The sequence below is a fragment of the Pygocentrus nattereri genome, chromosome 15, assembly GCF_015220715.1.
Source record: "Pygocentrus nattereri isolate fPygNat1 chromosome 15, fPygNat1.pri, whole genome shotgun sequence".
Lineage (NCBI taxonomy): Eukaryota > Metazoa > Chordata > Actinopteri > Characiformes > Serrasalmidae > Pygocentrus > Pygocentrus nattereri.
The window spans coordinates 16,563,731-16,584,745 of NC_051225.1; the positions used below are offsets into that span (position 1 = coordinate 16,563,731).

Below are 21,015 nucleotides of genomic sequence, written 5' to 3' on the forward strand. Positions count from 1 at the left end.
CTATATATAAATATAAATATATATATCCTTCACAAAGAATGACAATAAAAATAATTCTGAATAAAAAGCTAAGATATTTACACTGTAAGGTTATTTTGCCCGAATTTCACATGGAGTTTTGCAGTGAGATACAGGTTTATATCATACATGGGATGGTGAGGAGTTACAATATAAACCTCTATTATAAATAGAGAGCTAAAGAATATTTACACTATAGAGTATTATAAGAAAGCTTGGAAGCCCAGATGGCATTTTAAGATGCTATGTTTTGTACATAAATTTAAGCTTATGTAATTGTGTGTGTGTGTGTGTGTGTGTGTGTGTGTGTGTGTGTGTGTGTGTGTGTTGCAGCGAGCTCTCCTGGAGCAGAAGCAGAAGAAGAAACGGCAGGAGCCACTGATGGTGCAGTCAAATCTGGAGGGGCGCTCACGGACCAGGAGGACCAGGCAGTCTGAGGAGCAGGCTCCGCTTGTAGAGTCCTACCTAAGCAGCAACAGCAGCACCATCTATCATGGTATGAACATCTTCCTGACCTACACTTAGCTGCCAGTGCCCCATTACTGGAGCGGTGCCCATGTCCTGGTTTGGTGATCTCCTATCCTGGAGAGCTCCAACACGCCTGCTGATTGATCAATTAAACATCTGCAGGCCCTGACCTGGGACCTTTAGGAGTAGTCTATCCTTACTACACCACAGCTCCTGTCAGCCAATGTATGCTACCATTCAAAAGGCTGGAATCAAGGATTCCCGATAGGACACATCAGCATTCCGTCACAACAATAAAAGAGCTTAAGGTTTACAGTACTGGTAGTACTGCACTGGTATAATCTTGAGAATTATTTTATTTTATTGGAATTATTATTCCAACTTTGGTAGGATACCTTGATCTACATTAAGTGGTTTATCCAAATTATTAGTGTTAAGGATATGCTACATTTATTGTTACATTTAATGTGTTGCTATATGATTATTTAAAACTGGACACTTGGCAAACCGGTTCAGAGATATGTAGCATACCTTTGATGTAAAAGCTTTTTTTTTGGTTGAGCAAAGGAAATAAATCTGCTACTAAACTAGCTAGCTATCACTATCAAACATCACACTATCAAAATCTCGAAAGGCGATGTTAATATTGATGCATTTGGTACAGCAGAGTTGATCACTGTAATGACCACTTACTGGACCCCCTAAGAAGACAGTACATCCTCTACAACACAGAGAGATCAGATCAGCCCCACTTTAAAAGAGCTGCACTGGCTGTCTGGATCGTTCAGGATAGAGTTGAAAGCTCTGCTAATAGTTTTTAAAGCTCTAAATGACCGTAACACCAGTTACATCACAGAATGTCTGTTTATGATCTTGGATCTGCAGATACTGACCTACAAACGCCTTCAGTAAAACACAGAAAACAGAGAGACTTCAGTTATTCTGCTTTTAAACTGTGCAATTCCATCTTTTATTATGTATTAAATGTATCTCTCTAACTTAACTAACATAACTATAATGTTACGTTAGCACCAAGCCAACGATCTACAGTAATACTACTGTACTACGGTTCCGGTGCACCGTATAATGGCCGCGCTGGTGAGAGCTCCGGGTAAACTACAGTTTTTTGTGTTTTATTGTGCTGTTTCTTTGTGTTTTTGCACAAACTGATTTTGGGATCATTCAGTATGATCCACAAACTCTTTTGAATATCCAATCATCGCTCACGACGGACTGTAATGCAAACTCACACTCTGACGCGTGTGGCTGCCCCGTCGCGACTTCTCTTTCTTTACCAACAAACACGCTCCGGTGGAGCAGGAGGAAGCACAAGAGGGACAGATGCGCTGGGATACTGTGCAGGACAAGGAGAAGGAGCTTCAATATTCTGCTCGCAAATGTTCAGTTGCTGGAGAACAAAGTACAACCCCAATTCCAATGAAGTTGGGACGTTGTGTAAAACATAAATAAAAACAGAATACGATGATTTGCAAATCCTTTTCAATCTGTATTCAATTTAATACACTACAAAGACAAGATATTTATGGTTCAAACAGATAAACTTTATTGTTTTTTGCAAATATTAATTTTGAATTTGATGTAGACGAGCTTAACGTGCGGGTCAGGTTTCAGCGCAACATCGAGAACTGCTGCATTTTAGCGCTCACAGAGACGTGGCTCTCCGCAGCAACACCAAACAACAGCATCACACCGGCCGGCTTCACCACCTACCGCCAGAACAGGACTCTGGACTCTGGTAAGGGCAGAGGTGGCGGGGTATTTGTTATGGTGAACTCTCGATGGGGAACAGATGCTCTCCAGACATTGAACTCATAACAGTCAAAATTCTACCCTTTTTTTGCCCAGGGCCTTCAGCTCAGGCAGATAAGTCATGTGCTTTGGAGGTTTTGTACACGACTATTAATGGACTTGAGAACGTTCACCCTGACTGACCCAAACTTGAAGAAGGTTCTGCCCAGATAGTACCAGCACGTTACACTACCTTGTAACCACTGTTACAAGGAGGTGGAAAACTGCTATGCTAGGAAAGAAACGGTGGGAATGGCAAACAAAGGAGGCACATGCATACGCTCAAACAAAGGAACTTCTTCAAAAAGGGAAAACCTAAAAAAGAACCACCCTTAAGCTCGAGAGGGCATTAATGTGCGCCTAGCAGCTCTCCTGGCACAACGCCTAGGCCCCCTAGTGGCGGCTGGCATTGTGGCCTGACACCTTGCAAGTTTAAAGTTTAAAGTTTATTTGTTTTCATTTGCACAGCATGTCAGGACATTTATGCATTGCAATGCTTGTGGTGAGGCTCAGATAATCACTTTTTAGAAAGTAAATAAGTAAGTAAAAAAAAAAAAAAAAAAAAAAAATATATATATATATATATATATATATATATATAAAATATACACAAAATATAGACACAATATACACAAGAAATAGAGACAATATACATTTAAAATGACTTGAGTGACTGTTATTGTTATTTAAAGTGGCTTAGTGTTAAGGTGTTGTTGTCCATAGCAGAGATTATATAAACCCCTCCCCCACCCTGCCTTCAAGCTGATCACACCTCTATTTTTCTCCTGCCTGCATACAAACAAAGACTTAAACAGTCTATCAATGGAGTGAGGAGTGAGGAGGAGAACATTTTCATACTTCAAGACTGCTTTGAATCCACAGACTGGATGACGTTCCGTGATGCGGCTGGCACAGACATCAATGAATACACTGACTCCATTACAAGCTACATCAGTAAATGCGCTGAAGACATTATACCGAAAACCAATGTCAGATAATTTCCCAACCAGAAACCCTGGATCAGTGCTGAGGTTCTAGCCAAACTAAGAGTCCTTCAAAGCACCATCAAGCTGGCCAAAAGGAGCTACAGGGACAGAGTGGAATCTTGGCTCTGATCTCAGATGTATGTGGAGTGGTCTGCGCACCATCACTGACTACAAAGAAGTCTGTGATAGGGGGTCTTCCTCCTCACTTGCAGGTGAACTCAATGCTCATTTTGCTCGTTTTGAGGCAACTAACACCTCACCTGCTGTGAAACTCCCAGTGGATGAGGAGAGCTGTGCTCTAGCCATCCCCCTGTCTGAGGTGGTGAGATACTTCAGGGCAGTTATCCCACGCAAAGCACCCTGTCTAAGTACGGTACTTAAAGCATGTGCCAACCAGCTGGCTGAGGTTTTCACTGACATCTTTAACCTCTCCTTAAGACTATCAGTGATTCCCAAGTGCTTTAAGGAAACCACAATTGTTCCAGTCCACAGGAAATTGTCTGTAACCTGCCTGAATGACTACCGCCCTGTTGCACTGACATCTACAGTTATGAAGTACTTTGAGCGGCTGGTTAAAGCTCACATCTGCTCAACACTTCCAGCCACCATAGACCCTCACCAATTTGCATACCACTACAACAGATCCACAGACTATGCCATTGCACTAACAATACACACTGCTCTCACACACCTGGACAGAAAGAACACATGTGCATGAATGCTGTTCATAGATTACAGCGCAGCATTTAACACAATCATCCCTGCCAAACTCATTCCTAAGGTCATAGACTTGGGTTTAAACTCTCATCTGTGCAACTGGATACTGGACTTCCTGATGAGCAGACATCAGGTGGTGAAAGTTGGGAACAGCTTCTCTTCTACACTGACTCTGAGCACAGGGCCCCTCCAGGGATGTGTGCTCAGCCCCCTCCTGTACTCCTTGTATACACATGACTATGTAGCCAAACACACGTCTAACATCATCTTCAAGTTTGCTGAAGACACCACCGTCCTTGGCCTCATCACTGATGGAGAAGAAACAGCCTACAGAGACGAGGTCAGTGGTCTGTCAGAGTGGTGCCATGACAACAATTTCAGTCTCAACATCAGCAAAATCAGAGATGATTGTGGAATACAGGAAGCTGCAGAGGGGTGGTCACTCTCCCTTATCCATCAATGGAGCCAAAGTGGAAAGAGTCAGCAGTGTGAAGTTTCTCAGCATACAACTCACTGATGACCTCACCTGGTCCCATCACACCAACGCTATTGTGAGATCTGCCCGTCAGTGTCTCTTCTTCCTGCGTAGGCTTAGGAAGTTTGGTCTGCATCCTCAGATGCACTGCCTGTGATCACAAGGCCCTTTAGAGGAGTGGTGAGGACAGCAGAAGCCATCATAGGCAACAAACTACCAGCATAACAGGACGTCTACCAGTCCCGCTGCCTCAGGAAGATCAAAAAGATCCGGTCAGACAGCAGCCACCCAGCACATGGCCTGTTCACCATCCTGCCATCAGGCAGGAGATTCCACAGCATCCAGGCTAGAACAACCTGGTAAATGAACAATTTCTACCCACAGGCTGCCAGGCTTCTGAATAAGCTGTGAAGCCGTGGGTCCGTCCCCAACTACTATTTTCAGTCAGTCACTTGTCAACATTATTATTGTATCATATCATCTCTCATATCATGGACAACAACACCTTAACACTAATATTGTCTCTATGTCTTGTGTCTATATTTTGTGTATATTTCACTATACTTTGTGTATAATTAATATATATATATATATATATATATATATATATATATATATATATATATATATATAAAAATGTATATATTAAACATACTTATTTACTTTCTGAAAAGTGATTATCTGAGCCTCACCACAAGCATTTCAATACATAAATGTCCTCACATGTTGTGCAAATGACAAATAAACTTGAAACTTTAAACTTGCAAGGTGTCAGGCCACAACGCTAGCCGCCACTAGGGGGCCTAGGTGTCGTGCCAGGAGAGCTGCTAGGCGCACCCTTATGCCCTCTCGAGCTTGAGGGTGGTTCTTTTTTAGGTTTTCCCTTTTTAAAGAAGTTCTTTTGTTTGAGCACACTAATCGTATGTGCCTCCTTTGTTTGCCATTCCCACTGTTTTTTTTCCCACCACCTAGCACAGCAGTTTTCCACCTCCTTTCCTAAAGTGTCCCAGTGGTAGAACTCCACTCCCTCATGCAGTAGGTTGCTGGTTCAAGCCTCATGTCTGTTTTCGTCTCAGAGTCTCTCTTTAACACCTCATACTTCTAAGTATTCTACGCACTAACACAACAATGCGTTCCCTCGCACGTAGGACCAGGTGCCCAATGCCACTGCCTGCATTAGAGCTTTGTTTTAGCGTCACTAACGTTAAATGCTGTTTTCCCAGCTTTGCTGGCCTGAGCTGAGTTTATTCAGCTATTGTTCTCTAAAGTGTCTGTAAATGTAGCTTTTACTGTGCGAGGAAACTCGACCTCAGTCTCAGTTGGAGTCACTAACAGCAGAATCATGTTTAATTTTGAGAAGCGAAATATATTTATTTATATTTCTATCCAAGATCAACATAAAATTCAGTGAGCTGTTCATGTCAAGCAAAGCACAGCTTTTGCAATCGAATCGTAATGCAGAACATTTGCAAGGGAACACAATGTCATTAACTTTGTATTTTTGTCATGCACTATGGTGGGGAATAAAAAACATTTTGTCCTCAGAATATGAAATTTACCATTAAATGTGCCTCTTACTTTTGTCTCCAAACTAGAAATATTGAATAAAGCATCTAAATATACTTTCTAGCGTTTGTAATAATAAACCTACATTGTATAAAATATTAATGCATGTGATAAAACAAACTATGACATGGAGTCCCAACATTTTAATGGTAGTTTAAGACAGACTGTAAAACTCTCCTTATATCAGTAGGAAGGGATGTCTTGTACCAAGGGCACAGAGACATTATTCCAAATGGTCTTTGTGTTGACACAGCAGTATCGATTCTAGCTCCCAGAGTGGTGGCTTGGGAAGGCTGGTGATTGAAAATGGAAATGCAGCATGAACATTTCAACAAACAAAGCTCTGATGCTCCACACAGCAGGGGACCGTCGCTGGTGTTATCCTATTGATTTCCAGCCTGGCCCACACACAGTTATACAAGCTGTCTTCACAGTGCCATTTCATTCTTGACCTGTCTAAATTAAGCCAAGCCAATGGCAGGATTTCAGAGCTTTAGCGGGAACACTGCTTTGTTCTCTGTCAGTGATCTGGCTGGATATCGACCCAGCAATAAACAAAAATAAAAGTGCCTGTACAAAGCATGATGACCCAATAGTGGAATTAGTGTTTTGATCTCATTTCCTCGGCTCTAGATCTGAGTACATCTATTGTTTGGGAAAATATTTTCTCCTCAATCAAATTTCTGACTACCTTATATTTCCACTTTCATGTAGCTTCACTTCCGTGTTAACTGGAATTGATATTTCTAGTTATGGACAGTGTTGGGGTGATTACTTAAAATAATCCATAACAAATTACTAATTACCTCTCTCAAATTGTAATGGAGTTACTTTACTGTCTGCTTTCTGGATCTGGAAACTACAAAACCTGAAAGATCTTTTCCGCAATTTATTTAGAAAGAAATTATAGTAAACTGCCAATTACAGTAGACATGACTTTAAAAGGCCTGTCACTTAAATGATCATTTGTAAAAGAGTGATATATTCACCCATTTCAAGCCTGGTAGGCCTGCCAGAAAAAAACGGCATGCATCACAAAACATTAAACTAGTATTTTTTATAATGACGATCAAGAATTGAGGATTTTGTTGCATTTTTTTTGCCCTTTATGATTGAATATGACACAAACCATACAAACTACTCAGTTGCACAATAATGACTGTCACATGCATAAACCAATCAGGCATAACATTATGTGGATTATGTGTCCACTCATTGTCCACTCTATTAGACACTTCCTACCTTGTTGGTCCACCCTGTAGATGTAAAGTCAGAGATGATAGCTCATCTGCTGCTGCTGCTCAGTTTGTGTTGGTCATCCTCTCCTCCTTCATCAGTGGTCACAGGACACTGATGGCTGGATATTTTTGGTTGGTGGACTATTCTCAGCCCAGCAGTGATACTGAGGTGTTTAAAAACTCCAACAGCACAGTATTACTCCAGTGCTGAGAATGATCCACCACCCAAATAGTACCTGCTCTGTGAGGGTCCATGGGGGGCCTGACCACTGAAGAACAGGGTAAAGGGGGTAAATTATCAGAGAAACAGATGGACTACAGTCTGTAACTGTAGAACTACAAAGTGCACCTATATAGTAAGTGGAGCTGATAAAATGGACAGTGAGCATAGAAACAAGGATGTGCTCAGAATGTTATGCCTGGTCAGTGTATATTACACACTTAATACTGGTGGGACATCTTTGGCATTATTATTATAAAAATTTTTTATGTCCACCTTCTCTTCTGACAAGAAAACAAGGATTTATACTGTTATGCATTACATTACCTTGTGTTACATTATATGACCCCTAATGCTGACCATGGAGTCTCAACATTTGATGATGTGGTATGTGTTTGAGACACTCTAACTATTCAGGTCAAGCCAGCTATTGCTTGTCCATCTTAGTTATCCTGACAGGTCTTTGTCTTTGAGCTATATATCCTGAAGCAATGTTGCAGCGTGTAGTAAATGACCAACGCTATGAACCCCTACATTATCTTCAGTATTTGAAGTTTTGTAGAGCAGGATCTGACAGGCTGAACCCTAGAGCGAGGCATTGATGTAGGTCTATTCATTTACACAGTACGTATCATTTCCATCTGCTGAATTATGCAAGCTGTTTACATTTAAACATATTTTATTTTTCAGAACATGAGTATATGTAGAACTTTCTTTCACTCTTGTACATTGTTCCAAAATTCAAGCCTTTATCTCTCTCTGTTTTTTGCTCCTTGACTAATCCATTGATCCCTTTGTGCTTTGACTGACAGTTTGAAGTTGGTTACACAACTTAGGCATTGAGAGTGTGTGTGGGCTCCTACTAGAGCAGATGTGCCAAAGTTCAGTTGAACTGTGTTGAGTTTTGTTGGAAAACAAAAACTGAGAATTTTGTCTCAGATCTGGTCTTGAAGCAGCACAACAGACCCCAGCTTTATGTAAGAGACATAAAGCTACAGTGAGTTTCCTATTAGACCTTCTTTCAAGAACAAATGCCTGAGAATTCTTTACTGCTTAATACTGTATCCAAGTGTGACTTTTAGCACACAAAGGATTGGGGGTGGGTGATATGGCAAAGATATGTTTTATCCTGATACTTCAAGACATCACTATATTTAATATTGGTGTAATGATACACAGCAGTCACGGTTCGGTTCACACCGTGGTCTGGACATCACGGTTTAGTTTGGTACAGCAGATAAAAGCAACAAATCCAAGTCTAGATTTCTTTTATTTATTTTAAATAAACTTTAGTGCAAGTTACAGTTTCTTTTGCCTAGTGTTTTACAGTCTTCGCTAAGGTAGTTGCTGCTGCCTATAGTGTGTCCTTGGCACTCTATGGGGAAAGTCACTAACGTTAAGTAATTTGTCTGGTGATAGTCAGTAGTGATTTTGTAATTGTGAGCAGAGAAAACACAAGAAAACTTCTGTCTTTTCACTGAATCTCTTGACAGCCTCACAGCTGATCGTGAGTCAGGAGTCACGCCACTGCTGCAGTTATGAACTCTTGATAGGCTTATTCATTTAAATCTAATGTGACCTCCAGAGAAAGGGTGTGGTTCTGGATTATGTTCACCAGTGTTCGCATATAGTGTGTGTGTGTATGACTGCATGCACTGACTGCATGCACCGAATCATAACAGTTGTACCCTGACTGTTCGGGACAAATACACGTACCGATACACCCCAAATATTTTGTTTAATATTCATGTTGGAACAGACAAAAAGGACCTGTAGTGCCTGTACATAGAAAAAATACCACTACTACTACTACTACTACTGCTACTAATACTACCATTACTACTACCAATTTTCACAAACTGCACTGCCTAATTATATTTGTTAATCTGTGTTCTTTAAGTACCAAAGATATTCACAATATGCACAGAAAGGCATTATTGTCATTAATTATATGACAATAGCGTTAACATTATGTCATATTGCCCACCCCTACAGTGGAGTGTGAATTTTGACCTTGCCTCTGCTAAGTGTGGAACCATTCAATCCTATGAGCAGAAAATTTAGATGTTTTATAACTCCTGAAACTGCAAGCTTATTAACATTAACCTGAACTGTAAAGCTCATTATTCAGTAACTGCTGTCAGTGACTCTAATCATTTGAATATTCGAATACTCTTTCATTACATTGGTAATTAGTTCTCTGTTAAGTATTTAGAAGCTCAGGAAGCTCAATTTCATTTATTTGGAGCATTTCATCAGCAAAGGCCTTTAAATAGAAAAGATATCACTAGTATATGGGAAATGCTAAAATAAATGAATAGTTATAGCTGGTTTTATTGTAGCTGGCATCCATGTAACCTCATGTCAGAGCACAGAAATCTCCCCTACTTTCTACATGACCCATTGACACTAAAAGAGCCAAGATACACTATATTGCCAAAATTTCACTCACCCATGCAAATCAGTGAATTCAGGTGTTCCCATCACTTCCATGGCCACAGGTTTATAAACCCAAGCACCTAGCCCTGCAGACTGGTTCTACAAACTTTAGTGAAAGAATGAGTCGCAGGATGCGGATGCTGAGGCGCGTAATCCGCAGAGGTTGGCAACTTTCTGCAGAGTCAATTGCTACAGACCTCCAAACTTCATGTGGCCTTAAGATCAGCTCAAGAACAGCGTATAGAGCTTCATGGAATGGGTTTCCATGGCCGAGCAGCTACATCCAAGCCTTACATCACCAAGCGCAATGCAAAGTGTGGAATGCAGTGGTGTAAAGCGCCGCCACTGGACTTTAGAGCAGTGGAGATGTGTTCTCTGGAGTGACCAATCACGCTTCTCCGTCTGGAAATCCAATAGATGAGTCTGGGTTTGGCGGTTGCCAGGAGAACGGTACTTGTCTGACTGCATTGTGCCAAGTGTAAAGTTTAGTGGAGGGAGGATTATGGTGTGGGGTTGTTTTACAGGAGTTAGGCTCAGTCCTTAGTTCCAGTAAAAGGAACTCTTAATGCTTCAGCACCAAGAGATTTTGGACAATTTCATGCTCCCACCTTTGTGGGAACAGTTTGTGGCTGGCCCCTTCCTATCATGCAGTGTTTTTTCCCATCATATGTCTTTATGCATTACTGACTCACACACAGATGTTTAAGTCTCAAGTGCATAATGAACATTGTACTGATGAAGATATGACAATAGCAGATAACTCACTCACATATTCGAAATGCACATCCTTCACTAAGTTTTGACCGAGTTCTCTTTATAAACACTTCATGTGCTCACAGTTGGATAATCATCAGCTAGGGGAAGGAGAGCATAATTGACATGTTATAACAAGTTCTTCCATTCAGGCCCTTACAGTTGAATGGGTTTTAAAGAAACACTCAACTGCCGATTGGCTACCATTACATGTGTTGTGTGTCAACATGTTTTCTGCTCTTTTCTGTAGGTCAGGGAAGATTTAACATGACATCTTTGTGGTAATCGCCTGTATGCCACCTGTATGCCTCAGATATGCCAGATTATAATAAACGCTGGAGGATTCCTTTTAATAGTTTAACGTAATTAAGAGTGTGTTTGATAATTATTAAATACACTGACGGGCCACTTTATTGTGTACCTTTTGTGTCTGCACTCCTTGTCCATTTTTATCAGCTATACTTACTATATGGGTGTACTTTGATAGGCAGCAGTGTCGACTCACTGTCCACTCAATTAGACACTTCTACCTTGTCAATCCAGCTTGTAGATGTAAAGTCAGAGATGATAGCTCATCTGCTACTGCACAGTTTGTGTTGGTCATCCTCTAGGCCTTCATCAGTGGTCATACTAGCTGGATGTTTTTGGTTAGTGGACTATTCTCAGAGGTGTTTAAAAACTCCAGCAGCACTGCTGTGTTTGATCCACTCGTACCAGCGCAACACATACTAACACGCCACCACCACGTCAGTGTTACTACAGTGCTGAGAATGACCCACCACCCAAATAATACCTGCTCTGTGGTGGTCCTGATCACTGAAGAGCTGATAAATTGGACGGTGAGTGTAGATACAAGGAGGTGGTGTTAATGCATTGGTTTATGGTGTATATGGTCAATTAGCCAGTGCTAATGGCTGTGTGGCTGTTTGATGGTCTTCCCCATCCCTCAATTAACCTGTATCTGCCTTATAAGACTTTGTCTTCTAACTCTTCAGTTCATTTTAACACTGACTGCATTCTGCCTTTTCCCTTTCCTCTCTTTTTTTCCATTTCATGCTCTGTCACAACCTCCCCTTTGCATCTTTGCTCCACCGGCTCTTCCTGCACGTCCTCCCGTGCCTCCTCGTGTAGTACAAGAAGCCGAGCAGGAGGAGGTCAAGGCTGTAGCAGAGGTTCAGGCTCCTCGCTCGGCTAAAAAAACCAAGCCTCCCACATCAACCCCGCAGACGGGCAGCGCCAAGAAGGAGAAAAAGGGCAAGCACAAAGGTCAGCTGCTCGACCATGCCTATTCCTCCAGAACCTGGCCACAGACATACCCAGCATGTGCATGACTGCATGTGTGTGTATGTGTGTGTGTGTGTGTGTGTGTGTGTGTGTGTGTGTGTGTGTGTGTGTGGGTGTGTAATGACTATGTTCGTGCATAGTCATAGTGAGGCTTGTGTCCAGTCAGTTCTGTGTCTTGGTCAGTGTATATTGTACCGTAGAGGAATAAGAACCAGAGGGTGCTTTTAGCTGTGTCTGCCATGATTTTATTCTTGGACCCCAAGTCAAATTTTTGTTGATTTTCTAAGTGAAAGAGAACAAACTTCTTATTGCCTCTTATTCTCTGGAGTATATTTTGGTTTGTCTATCTGAATTTACACCAAATCGTAAGGTAAATTATTCAGTAACTGCATGAAATAAATGTACATTTTTATTTTATTTATTTATTTTTTTGTAAAAGTTCCCCTCAAATTAACAGAACAAGTGTTTTATGATGTACACATATTACTATATGCTTACAATTTACAGCTGGAAGCCAAAAATCTCAGATGGTCTATAAAATAATGGTATTATTTTATAAAAGTAATGTTTACAGAGCAGATCACTGAAGGGACGCCATCTGAGTTCAGCTTCTTTTATTACAAGGGTTTAAAATGACATCACCATCTATTTGACTGGAAGGAAGATTTACAGCCTCATGATTAACAGAAAATCAGCAGAGACCATTGAAATCACCAGCTTGTCTGTCTGACTTATCTCAGAATTATGAAGATGTCTGATTAGCACCAAAACAAAGAATTCCATGTCTAAGATGGTACAGAGTGTCATGTTTTATGGGCATATTGTGCTGGCAGTAGGAGAAACATGGGGAGGCACCCTGAGACATAGTAACACTAACAACATGAACACATGACTTAAACAAACAAACCATGACAATAAACAACACACATTCCCTTCGAAAATCAACATACATGTAATTTGACTTCAAACTTTAATATTTGAATTTAATGTATATGGAATATTTACTTAATTTTGCCCCAAATCAGCCTAAACATGTTTGAGCTCCAGAGTTTGTTTCTTTTGTTAAGCACTGGAGTTATGCTAATGTAGGTAATAGTTAAGGCCTACTAATAGGTGTTTTTATCATGTGTCTTTCTCAAGTTATGTTAAATGATGCCAGATAGACTTCTGACACTGTGTGACATACTGTTGGCTATAAACATCAGCAAAAGTATTGCCAAAATTCAGATTTCATACTCTTGTCCTTTTTTATGGATATTTATAGAAACGACTTTGGACACCAAGTATGTTTGACTACGTTTGGGTGAAGGAGAAACTTGTTCAATTAGATTTTTTCTCACCAAATGTCTCTATAAATCTTAAAATTCAATGCTTGTGAAATATACAGTGAAAACAACAGTTCTGACTTCGCTGTCCCAGCACTTTTGCAGGTGACCGAATGTTCTGTAAAGTGAATCTTTTGTGCTAATTTCCTGTTTTAATCATATGAAACAGGCTGTCAAAAGCTCATCGCTGGATGCAGTTCTGTTTAGGTGCATCGCTGCTTTGGCCTTCATGCTTGCTGCTATACAGAAAGCCCCCTCTCAGTGTGACTTCACACCATTATCCACACCGTGTTCGTCTTTCATCTTCCATCACCCAAAGCCCCTCTCTGTGAGACAGGAGCCTGCTGGAGGTTTTCACACCTTTTCTGTGGTCAGTGGCAGTGCTAATGAGTATCCCCTTACAGCAGAAAGACACTGCTGCCCCTGCTGCCATAGTCTGTCTGAGACAAACGCCCCCCGACACACACACACACACACACACACACACACACACACACACACACACACACACACTGCTGCAAACCAGTTTATAGTGTCTGCTTACCAAAACTGCAGAGCTGCTCCTCAGGCTGAAGGCAGACTTCATTAACTTCATTAAACACTCATGAATAAGAGGAATGATCTCTTACTCTCTGGCTTTGATTTATTTTGTTTTTTTATTTGTTGCGCATACTGGGCTCCTGGAGCTCCTGGAGGCTCTTGGTGAATGTGAGATTTCTTTTCGGTAAGAAAGCACTGGAATGACATTATGTGATATGGTTATCAAAAAAACAAACAGATGACAGCTTGTGTCACAGTTGTGAGGCCATGATATAATAACAGTTATCCCCATAACTGATTATGTGAATCTGTTCTTTTGCCACACGTTGATAAGAACAGCTTGTCCGGGAGACGAACACACACTCCAGCGTGAACTGTGTGTCATCAGCGCTGCTGCTCTCCACATGTCCTAATCAATATCTCTGTCTCTCTCTCTCTCTCTCCCTCTCTCTCTGTCACTCTGCCTGTCTGTCAGGCCTGTCTAATATCACCTGCTATTACGATATCAATTTTTGCAATACTCATATTGTAAAAGGCTACAATGCAGATGAAAACTGACCAATCACAATGCTTTTTACTATAAGTGCTGCAAAACAATATCTTGCCACATCAAAACATCTTAAATGTAGTTAGTTTATCAAGTATTTCTCACTTTGTGATTTCTGTAAAAATACTGTGAGATTATTATATATTTATATTATATAATAATTAATTATATATATAATTATATAATATATATATATATATATATATTATATTATATATTATATATTTTTTTACTCATTTCAGTAATTTTATCTAATGAAATGATCTCATTCTGTTGACACCGTTTCAAACATCATGTCTTGAAACAAGCAAATAAATAAAGTGAAGTTGGTCTCACTTGATTTGGATAATAATAATAATAATAATAATAATGATATAGCACCATTCATACATTAAAAACACAGTACAAAGTAAAAACAACAGAGGAAGAAAAGATCATCAAGAATAAAAACAAAATATCAGAAACAAACAATAAATAGCAGAAAATGGATATATTAATAAATAAAATTAAAAAGCACAGGATAAAAGTGTAAATAAACAGAAAGAAAGGCAATACAATATACAAAATACAACTAACAAGAACATAAAAGTATTATTCCAGAAAAAACAAAGGAAACAATAAAAAACTAGTTAAATGCTGAAGTAAAGAAAATAAGTTTTTAACTGTTTTTTAAAAACATTTACAGAAGGGTAATACACTATAGCCCCCTGTGTGTTATGTACGGATGTACAAATTGTTAACAAACTATCTGATGAAACTCAGGATTAGGGTTAGGATTTGGACCAGGGTGAGGGTTAGGTTCAGGTTTATGGTTGAGGTTAAGGTTAGGATTAGTGAGGTTTAGCGTTAAATAAAATGAAGGTGAGTTTTAATTGAATGTGAGTTAAAGGTAAATTAAGTATCAACAAAGCTTCTAAAGTGTACTTTATACAAGCAAAAGACATCTTGAAATAAACTAAATAATCTAATAATGCTCTAAAAAAATGAGAAATATTAGCTATTTTGATTTCCTCTTGCCAAGATATAATATTTAGCAGTGACCCTTTTGACCTCTAAATAAATAAATAAGTGTCTTATTGTTTTTATGACTTTCTGGTGGGACAAAAATCTTGTATCTCCATTTTTGTTATTTAAAAAAAAATGTTTTACACAGTTTGACAACACCAGCTGCCCTTTATAGTGCAGTGCTAGATTCAGTTGATTGTCCTCTACAGGGCAGGGTTTAATTTGCTGCCTGGGCAGCGACATCCTGCTATAACAATTACAGTCCTTGCTCAAGATTTCAGCAGGTTCACCTTCTGTAACCTGATTAAACTGTAAGCCATACTGAAAATGAACGTCTGCCAAATGTCATACTTGTAAATGTAAAAATATTTGGAATGGACTAGAGATTTGCGCTGAGAGTGAATTTGATATTCAAGTATCAGTAAGGGCTATTAAATAAATAAATAAATAAATAAATGCATTGGTGCAGGCTAACCTGTTAAGGTGACAGCACCGGCAGCACACAGAGGAGTTAATTTGACAAAATGCTTTACTATTCAAAAATAGTTGAAGGAAACAAGTAGGTTTTTGTGTTGAATGTGTGACTTTAATAGTCATGGGCTGGAGGTTAAGGAACCAGCCTTGTGACTGGAAGGTCGCTGGTTCAATCCCCTGAGTCGACACTACGTAACAAGACTCCCCCGGCGCTGGGGATAGGGCTGCCTACGACACTGGGCAAGTGTGCTCACTGCCCTCTAGTGTGTGTGTTCACTAGTGTGTATGTGGTGCTTCACTGCACGAATCGGTATGATTTCAGAGGTGAAATTTCCCTGTTGTGGGACTAATAAGGCTCACTTAATCTAATCTAATCTAAAAGAGCCTCTTCAGGTGAGCTAAACAAACCAGCACAACACCAAATACCAGTGAGGACAGATGCATTGTCGTCTCACAGGGGGACAATGTGCCAACATGTTAGTTTGTTAAACAAATATGCCTATATTGTTTCTAGACCTAGCTACCATCAGCTACAGTAGTTAACCTTGTGATAATGCCACAAATTGTAGTATCAAAGTGTAATACACATTCTTATTTGCAAATACTAGTGAACTCACCACATTTTACAGTCACATTAAAGCTTAAAATCAGTGTTTCACTGGACTGTTTGCATATTTTCTCAGTGCTTTCACAATAACATGAAACAATACCTAGAATAGTGATGTCAGCATTTCAATGCTGGTACCTCAAATGGTTAACCGAGTACTTCTGTGCATGCCTAGAATGGAACAGGAGAAATGATCCAAAATTACTTGAAATTAAATGTTTTAGAAGGTTTTGTTCCAGCAACACCAGAAAGTAAACTATTTTGGTTAAAATAATGCAGGTCAGTCTTTATCACTGTCACATTTATTATTCATTTGCATATATTGCAGGCCACAAGCTGCCTTCCTTCTCTTTCTCAACGTTTCTCTCTAATCCCTCTCTATAATCAACCTGGCAGACTCCTGCCATCACTCTCCTTATCTCCTTAAACTGAATGTGGTTTTTCAGTCCCTGATTACCCTCCCTGTCATGCTTCTCTCTGGAACACCATGTTGATGCTGGCATTAACTAAAACAGCAATTATGCTCTAAATGCTGCACCCATTATTCTGCAATCACTAGTTCCAATTAAGGGTGTTCTCCAGCTGCCTGGATATAGTCGTGCACCATTGCCTCGTTTTCAGAGAGTACCACTAGGCGTGGCCTTTGAAGATATAATAACTTGATTGAACCGGCATGGGTGGGAGCGGTAATCTAGGCCTGAAGTGCTTGGGCAACTGCTCAGTGAGAACATGCAGGACAGCACGCTTCTCCCATGTTCCGCAGACTAATCGAGGGAACACAAAACACAGGGTGACACTAGAGCTTCTCTAAAGAACATGATAAGCTACTTGTAAGTCCATTAGCATTTGAAAGCACTAGATTGCTATTGGAAAGGTGACTACGAAGGTCATAGATTGTGAGGTGCCATTTAAAGGGCTTTCAGTGGACCATCAAGCTGGCTTGTGCAATTTAACGCAATGCAGAGCAGTTTTGGCTTAATGCATATGTCATAAATATGTGCATTTGTATTTTGCATGTTGAAAAACATTTCTGTATCAAATTTGCATGTTTAAAAGCATAACATGAGCATGTGTGCATTTGCATCAGCATGTGTGTATTGTATGTAGAAAATGAGAGTGAAACCTAATAACGGCTGTTGGCCAGGTGGTCAATGATGGCTTGTTGTTGTGGTGGTGCTGCAGGGATTGATGGCCCAGCTGCCTTCCAGGATGAAAGCCAGGACCTGGGCAGCCAGATTCAGATCCTAACGGTGGGCCACTCTCCTGCCCAGGAGGGTGAGGCTGAGGGCCAGGGCCAGGGGCAGGGCCAGGTTGAGGCGGTCAGCAGCATGCAAGCCCAGGGCAAGCAGGACCTCCGGGTCACCATGCTGAAGAAAGGTACCATAGCCACAGTGATTGACAGTAGGGATGGGCTTTTGGACTATTTTTAGCCACATTTTTAAGCAAAAAATATTTGAATATGTCAACGAGAAAATATTTACAATATTGTGTTTTATTATAACATGAAAACATGGAAGGTTTAACATTCATTAATTGCACAAAGCTTGTATAAGAGATGCTCCATACCGGAATTTTCAGGTTGGTTTACTGATTTATCTTTGTTTTTAGATATAGTTGGAATAAAGAACAGTAACTTTGCAAATACAAATTTCTTTCTTCAACCACTCGTTTTGTTTGAAATATTTGTGTACAGCTTTTGCTGTGTTTACATTTTCACTTGACCCGAGATGCAGTGTCAGCTGCTTGCATTCTTTGCAATTCTGTCACATGTTTGAAAAAATTAATACCCGGATAAGTAAATGAATACTGAGATGAATTTGCATTTTTCTTGTATACCTGAATAACCATGCCCATTTCTAGAACATAAAGAGAAGGAAAGGATGAGAGAGAGAGACAAGCATCTCTTGGATCAAGAGATGGAGATTCAGCTGAACATAACCAGCTTTTTATTTTGGCTATGATTGTGGTGTATTTTGGCTTTTCTAACAATAAGCATTAACAGCACAGAACACCAAACCACTAATCAAATGAGTGCAAATGGAATCAGTTTTTCGGGTGCAAGCAACTGCTGACCTATTCCCTCTTTTTCTCATTCTCTGAAGCATCTCACGTTTATGTGTATGAGGATCCTTGTTCCGTTGTTCAGAGAGTTGTCACTATATTGCCGATGACCGCTGTCATCTTATCCTTATATCTAAGCCTTATGGACCTCGCTAAATAGATTTGTTCTTTCTAATGTCATATTATCCAGCCATATGCTTGGTTGACTGTACAGTGGTTTTGTTTTCTGAGGGGTTTGTTCACAGCTGTAGACCCGCTTTTCTTTATAGCTCAGTATTCACCGATCACTGTGCTGACTCTCTGTCTTGTACTTTCTTTAGGAATCTCCAGTAGCATGAATTTTGATGAAGAAGAGGATGACGAAGATGAAGTCAGCTCGAGTTCCTCTCAACTCAACAGCAACACCAGACCAGGCTCCGCCACCAGCAAAAAGTCCAGTAAGGTATGGGTTCATTTACACAAGAGCCGTGTGCTTCTGTGTTTATCAGTGAAGCCCTTTATACTGGTAATGCTTGGCAAAGCACAGAAGTGTCAGGCACATGCACACTGAGTGGAATTTTAAGCTTAGGTTTTGGTTGGTCAGAGTCCAGACTTAATCCCTACACAGAATATTTGCTCTCGCATTAAACACAAACTAGTTCAGCAGTGTTTTTCAACCGTTTGAAGCCGTCAGTGGATAAATACAGACTCTTCTGTCTGTAAAAGTCATTCACAGACTTTCACATTAATAGAAATTAAAGGGAAAAGCTCTCCCACATTATTTTACATCATGTATTTGTTTAATACTTTGTTGTTAAGACCATTAAAAAGTTAATCTTTTCCCATTTTGGGCTTGGCCAGTTTTGCCCAGGAATGTAATCATGTCTAGTTCTCACCTGGTTCCTATCGCATGATGCTACCAAGCTGGGAGGGTTAAGGCACAACATTGATTTGAACTGCCACTAATGCATTGCCATTGATCAGATCAGTGAGCTTGGAAGAGAATGCTAACTGCCAATTTGGTTATGTCAGCTAATAGGTGCTAGCATCATACTGAGGGCCGGTCATGCTGTCTCTGATTCCCAGCCTCGGATGACTGTGGAATCGCTGAGGATCTCCTGGCGAAAGTACCACTGCTTAGATGGTCGCTCAAATGAAGTTTTGCAATCTTTTTCACTTGCAACTGTAACATAAACAAAAATGTTGTGGAAATGTTCCATTACATTAACACAAAATGTAAGTTAACCTAAAGCTAGTAGTTTGGATGCGCCACTTTGGAAGTAGAAGGGTTTTGTTCTGATGAATGCATTCATAAAACTGTAAAAATATAGCATGTACTAATTGAAATCCCCCCAACAAGTGGTTTCCTGCAACAACAAGGTCTCATCATATGTGTTTCTTATTCAGTCCTGTTGGAAATGATCTCAACATCTTCATGAAGCTGCTTGAGCGAACGGCAAGAGTGTGTAAATCTACATCAAAAGAAAGGGGGCTTTTTTATTTTAAAGAATCCAAAATAGATGAATTCAATAACTTAAATGGAATTAGGTATCAAAGAGTAGCAAAAAAGAGGAAAACCCGTCTGTGAGCAGCTGTCAACATACATTATATTTCCAAAAATATTCGCTTGTCTGCCTTCACAAGCATATGAACTTGAGGGACATCTGTTCATCATCCATAGGGTTTAATATGATGTCAGCCCACCCTTTGCAGCTATACCAACTTCAACTCTTCTGGGAAGGCTTTCCACAAGGCTTTTCCACCATTCTTCCAGAAACGTGTTTGTGGCGTCAGACGCTGATATTGGATGAGAAGGCCTGGCGGGTCTCTGCTATAATTAATCCCAAAGGTGTTCTATTGAGTTGAGGTCAGGACTCTGAGCAGTCCAGTCAAGTTCTTCCACACCGAACTTGCTCATCCATGTCTTTATGGACCTTGCTTTGTGCACTGGTGTGCAGTGAAGTTGGAACAGGAAGGGGCCGTCCACAAGTTGGGAGCATGAAATTGTCCAAAATCTCTGGGTGCTGAAGCATTAAGAGTTCCTTTCACTGAAACTAAGGGGCCGAACCCAACTCCTGAAAAACAACCCCACACCATAATCCCCCCTCCACCACACTCAGCACAATGCAATCAGACAAGTACCATTCTTCTGGCAACTGCCAAACTCAGACTCGTCTGTCGGATTGCCAGATTGAGAAGCGTGATTGGTCACTCCAGAGTCTCCACTGCTCCAGAGTCCAGTGGTGGTGCTTTGCACCACTGTAGAAAGTTGGCGACCTCCGCTCACTATGCGCCTCAGCATCTGTTGACCCTGCTCTGTCATTTTACGTGGCCGACCACTTTGTGGCTGAGTTGCTGTCGTTCCCTATCGCTTCCACTTTGCTATAATACCACTGACAGTTGACTGTGGAATATTTATTAGTGAGGAAATTTCATGACTGGACGTGTTGCACAGGTGGCTTCCTATCATGGTACCACGCTGGAATTCACTGAGCTTCTGAGAG

The 21,015-nt window shown here is 40.4% G+C and overlaps 1 protein-coding gene across 3 annotated transcripts in view; it reads left to right on the plus strand.

The window, feature by feature from the left end:
• The window catches only part of tub (TUB bipartite transcription factor), a 175,478-nt gene that overhangs the window by 140,360 nt on the left and 14,103 nt on the right, over window positions 1–21,015 (plus strand). For 2 of the 3 annotated variants that reach the window (XM_017700646.2, XM_017700647.2), the window contains exons 3-6: window positions 352–514; window positions 11,821–11,955; window positions 17,654–17,848; window positions 18,853–18,974. In XM_017700646.2, the coding sequence (XP_017556135.1) occupies window positions 352–514; window positions 11,821–11,955; window positions 17,654–17,848; window positions 18,853–18,974 (615 nt within the window). The remainder of the gene's footprint in view (window positions 1–351; window positions 515–11,820; window positions 11,956–17,653; window positions 17,849–18,852; window positions 18,975–21,015) is intronic. The other variant, XM_017700648.2, reaches the window with a different exon arrangement.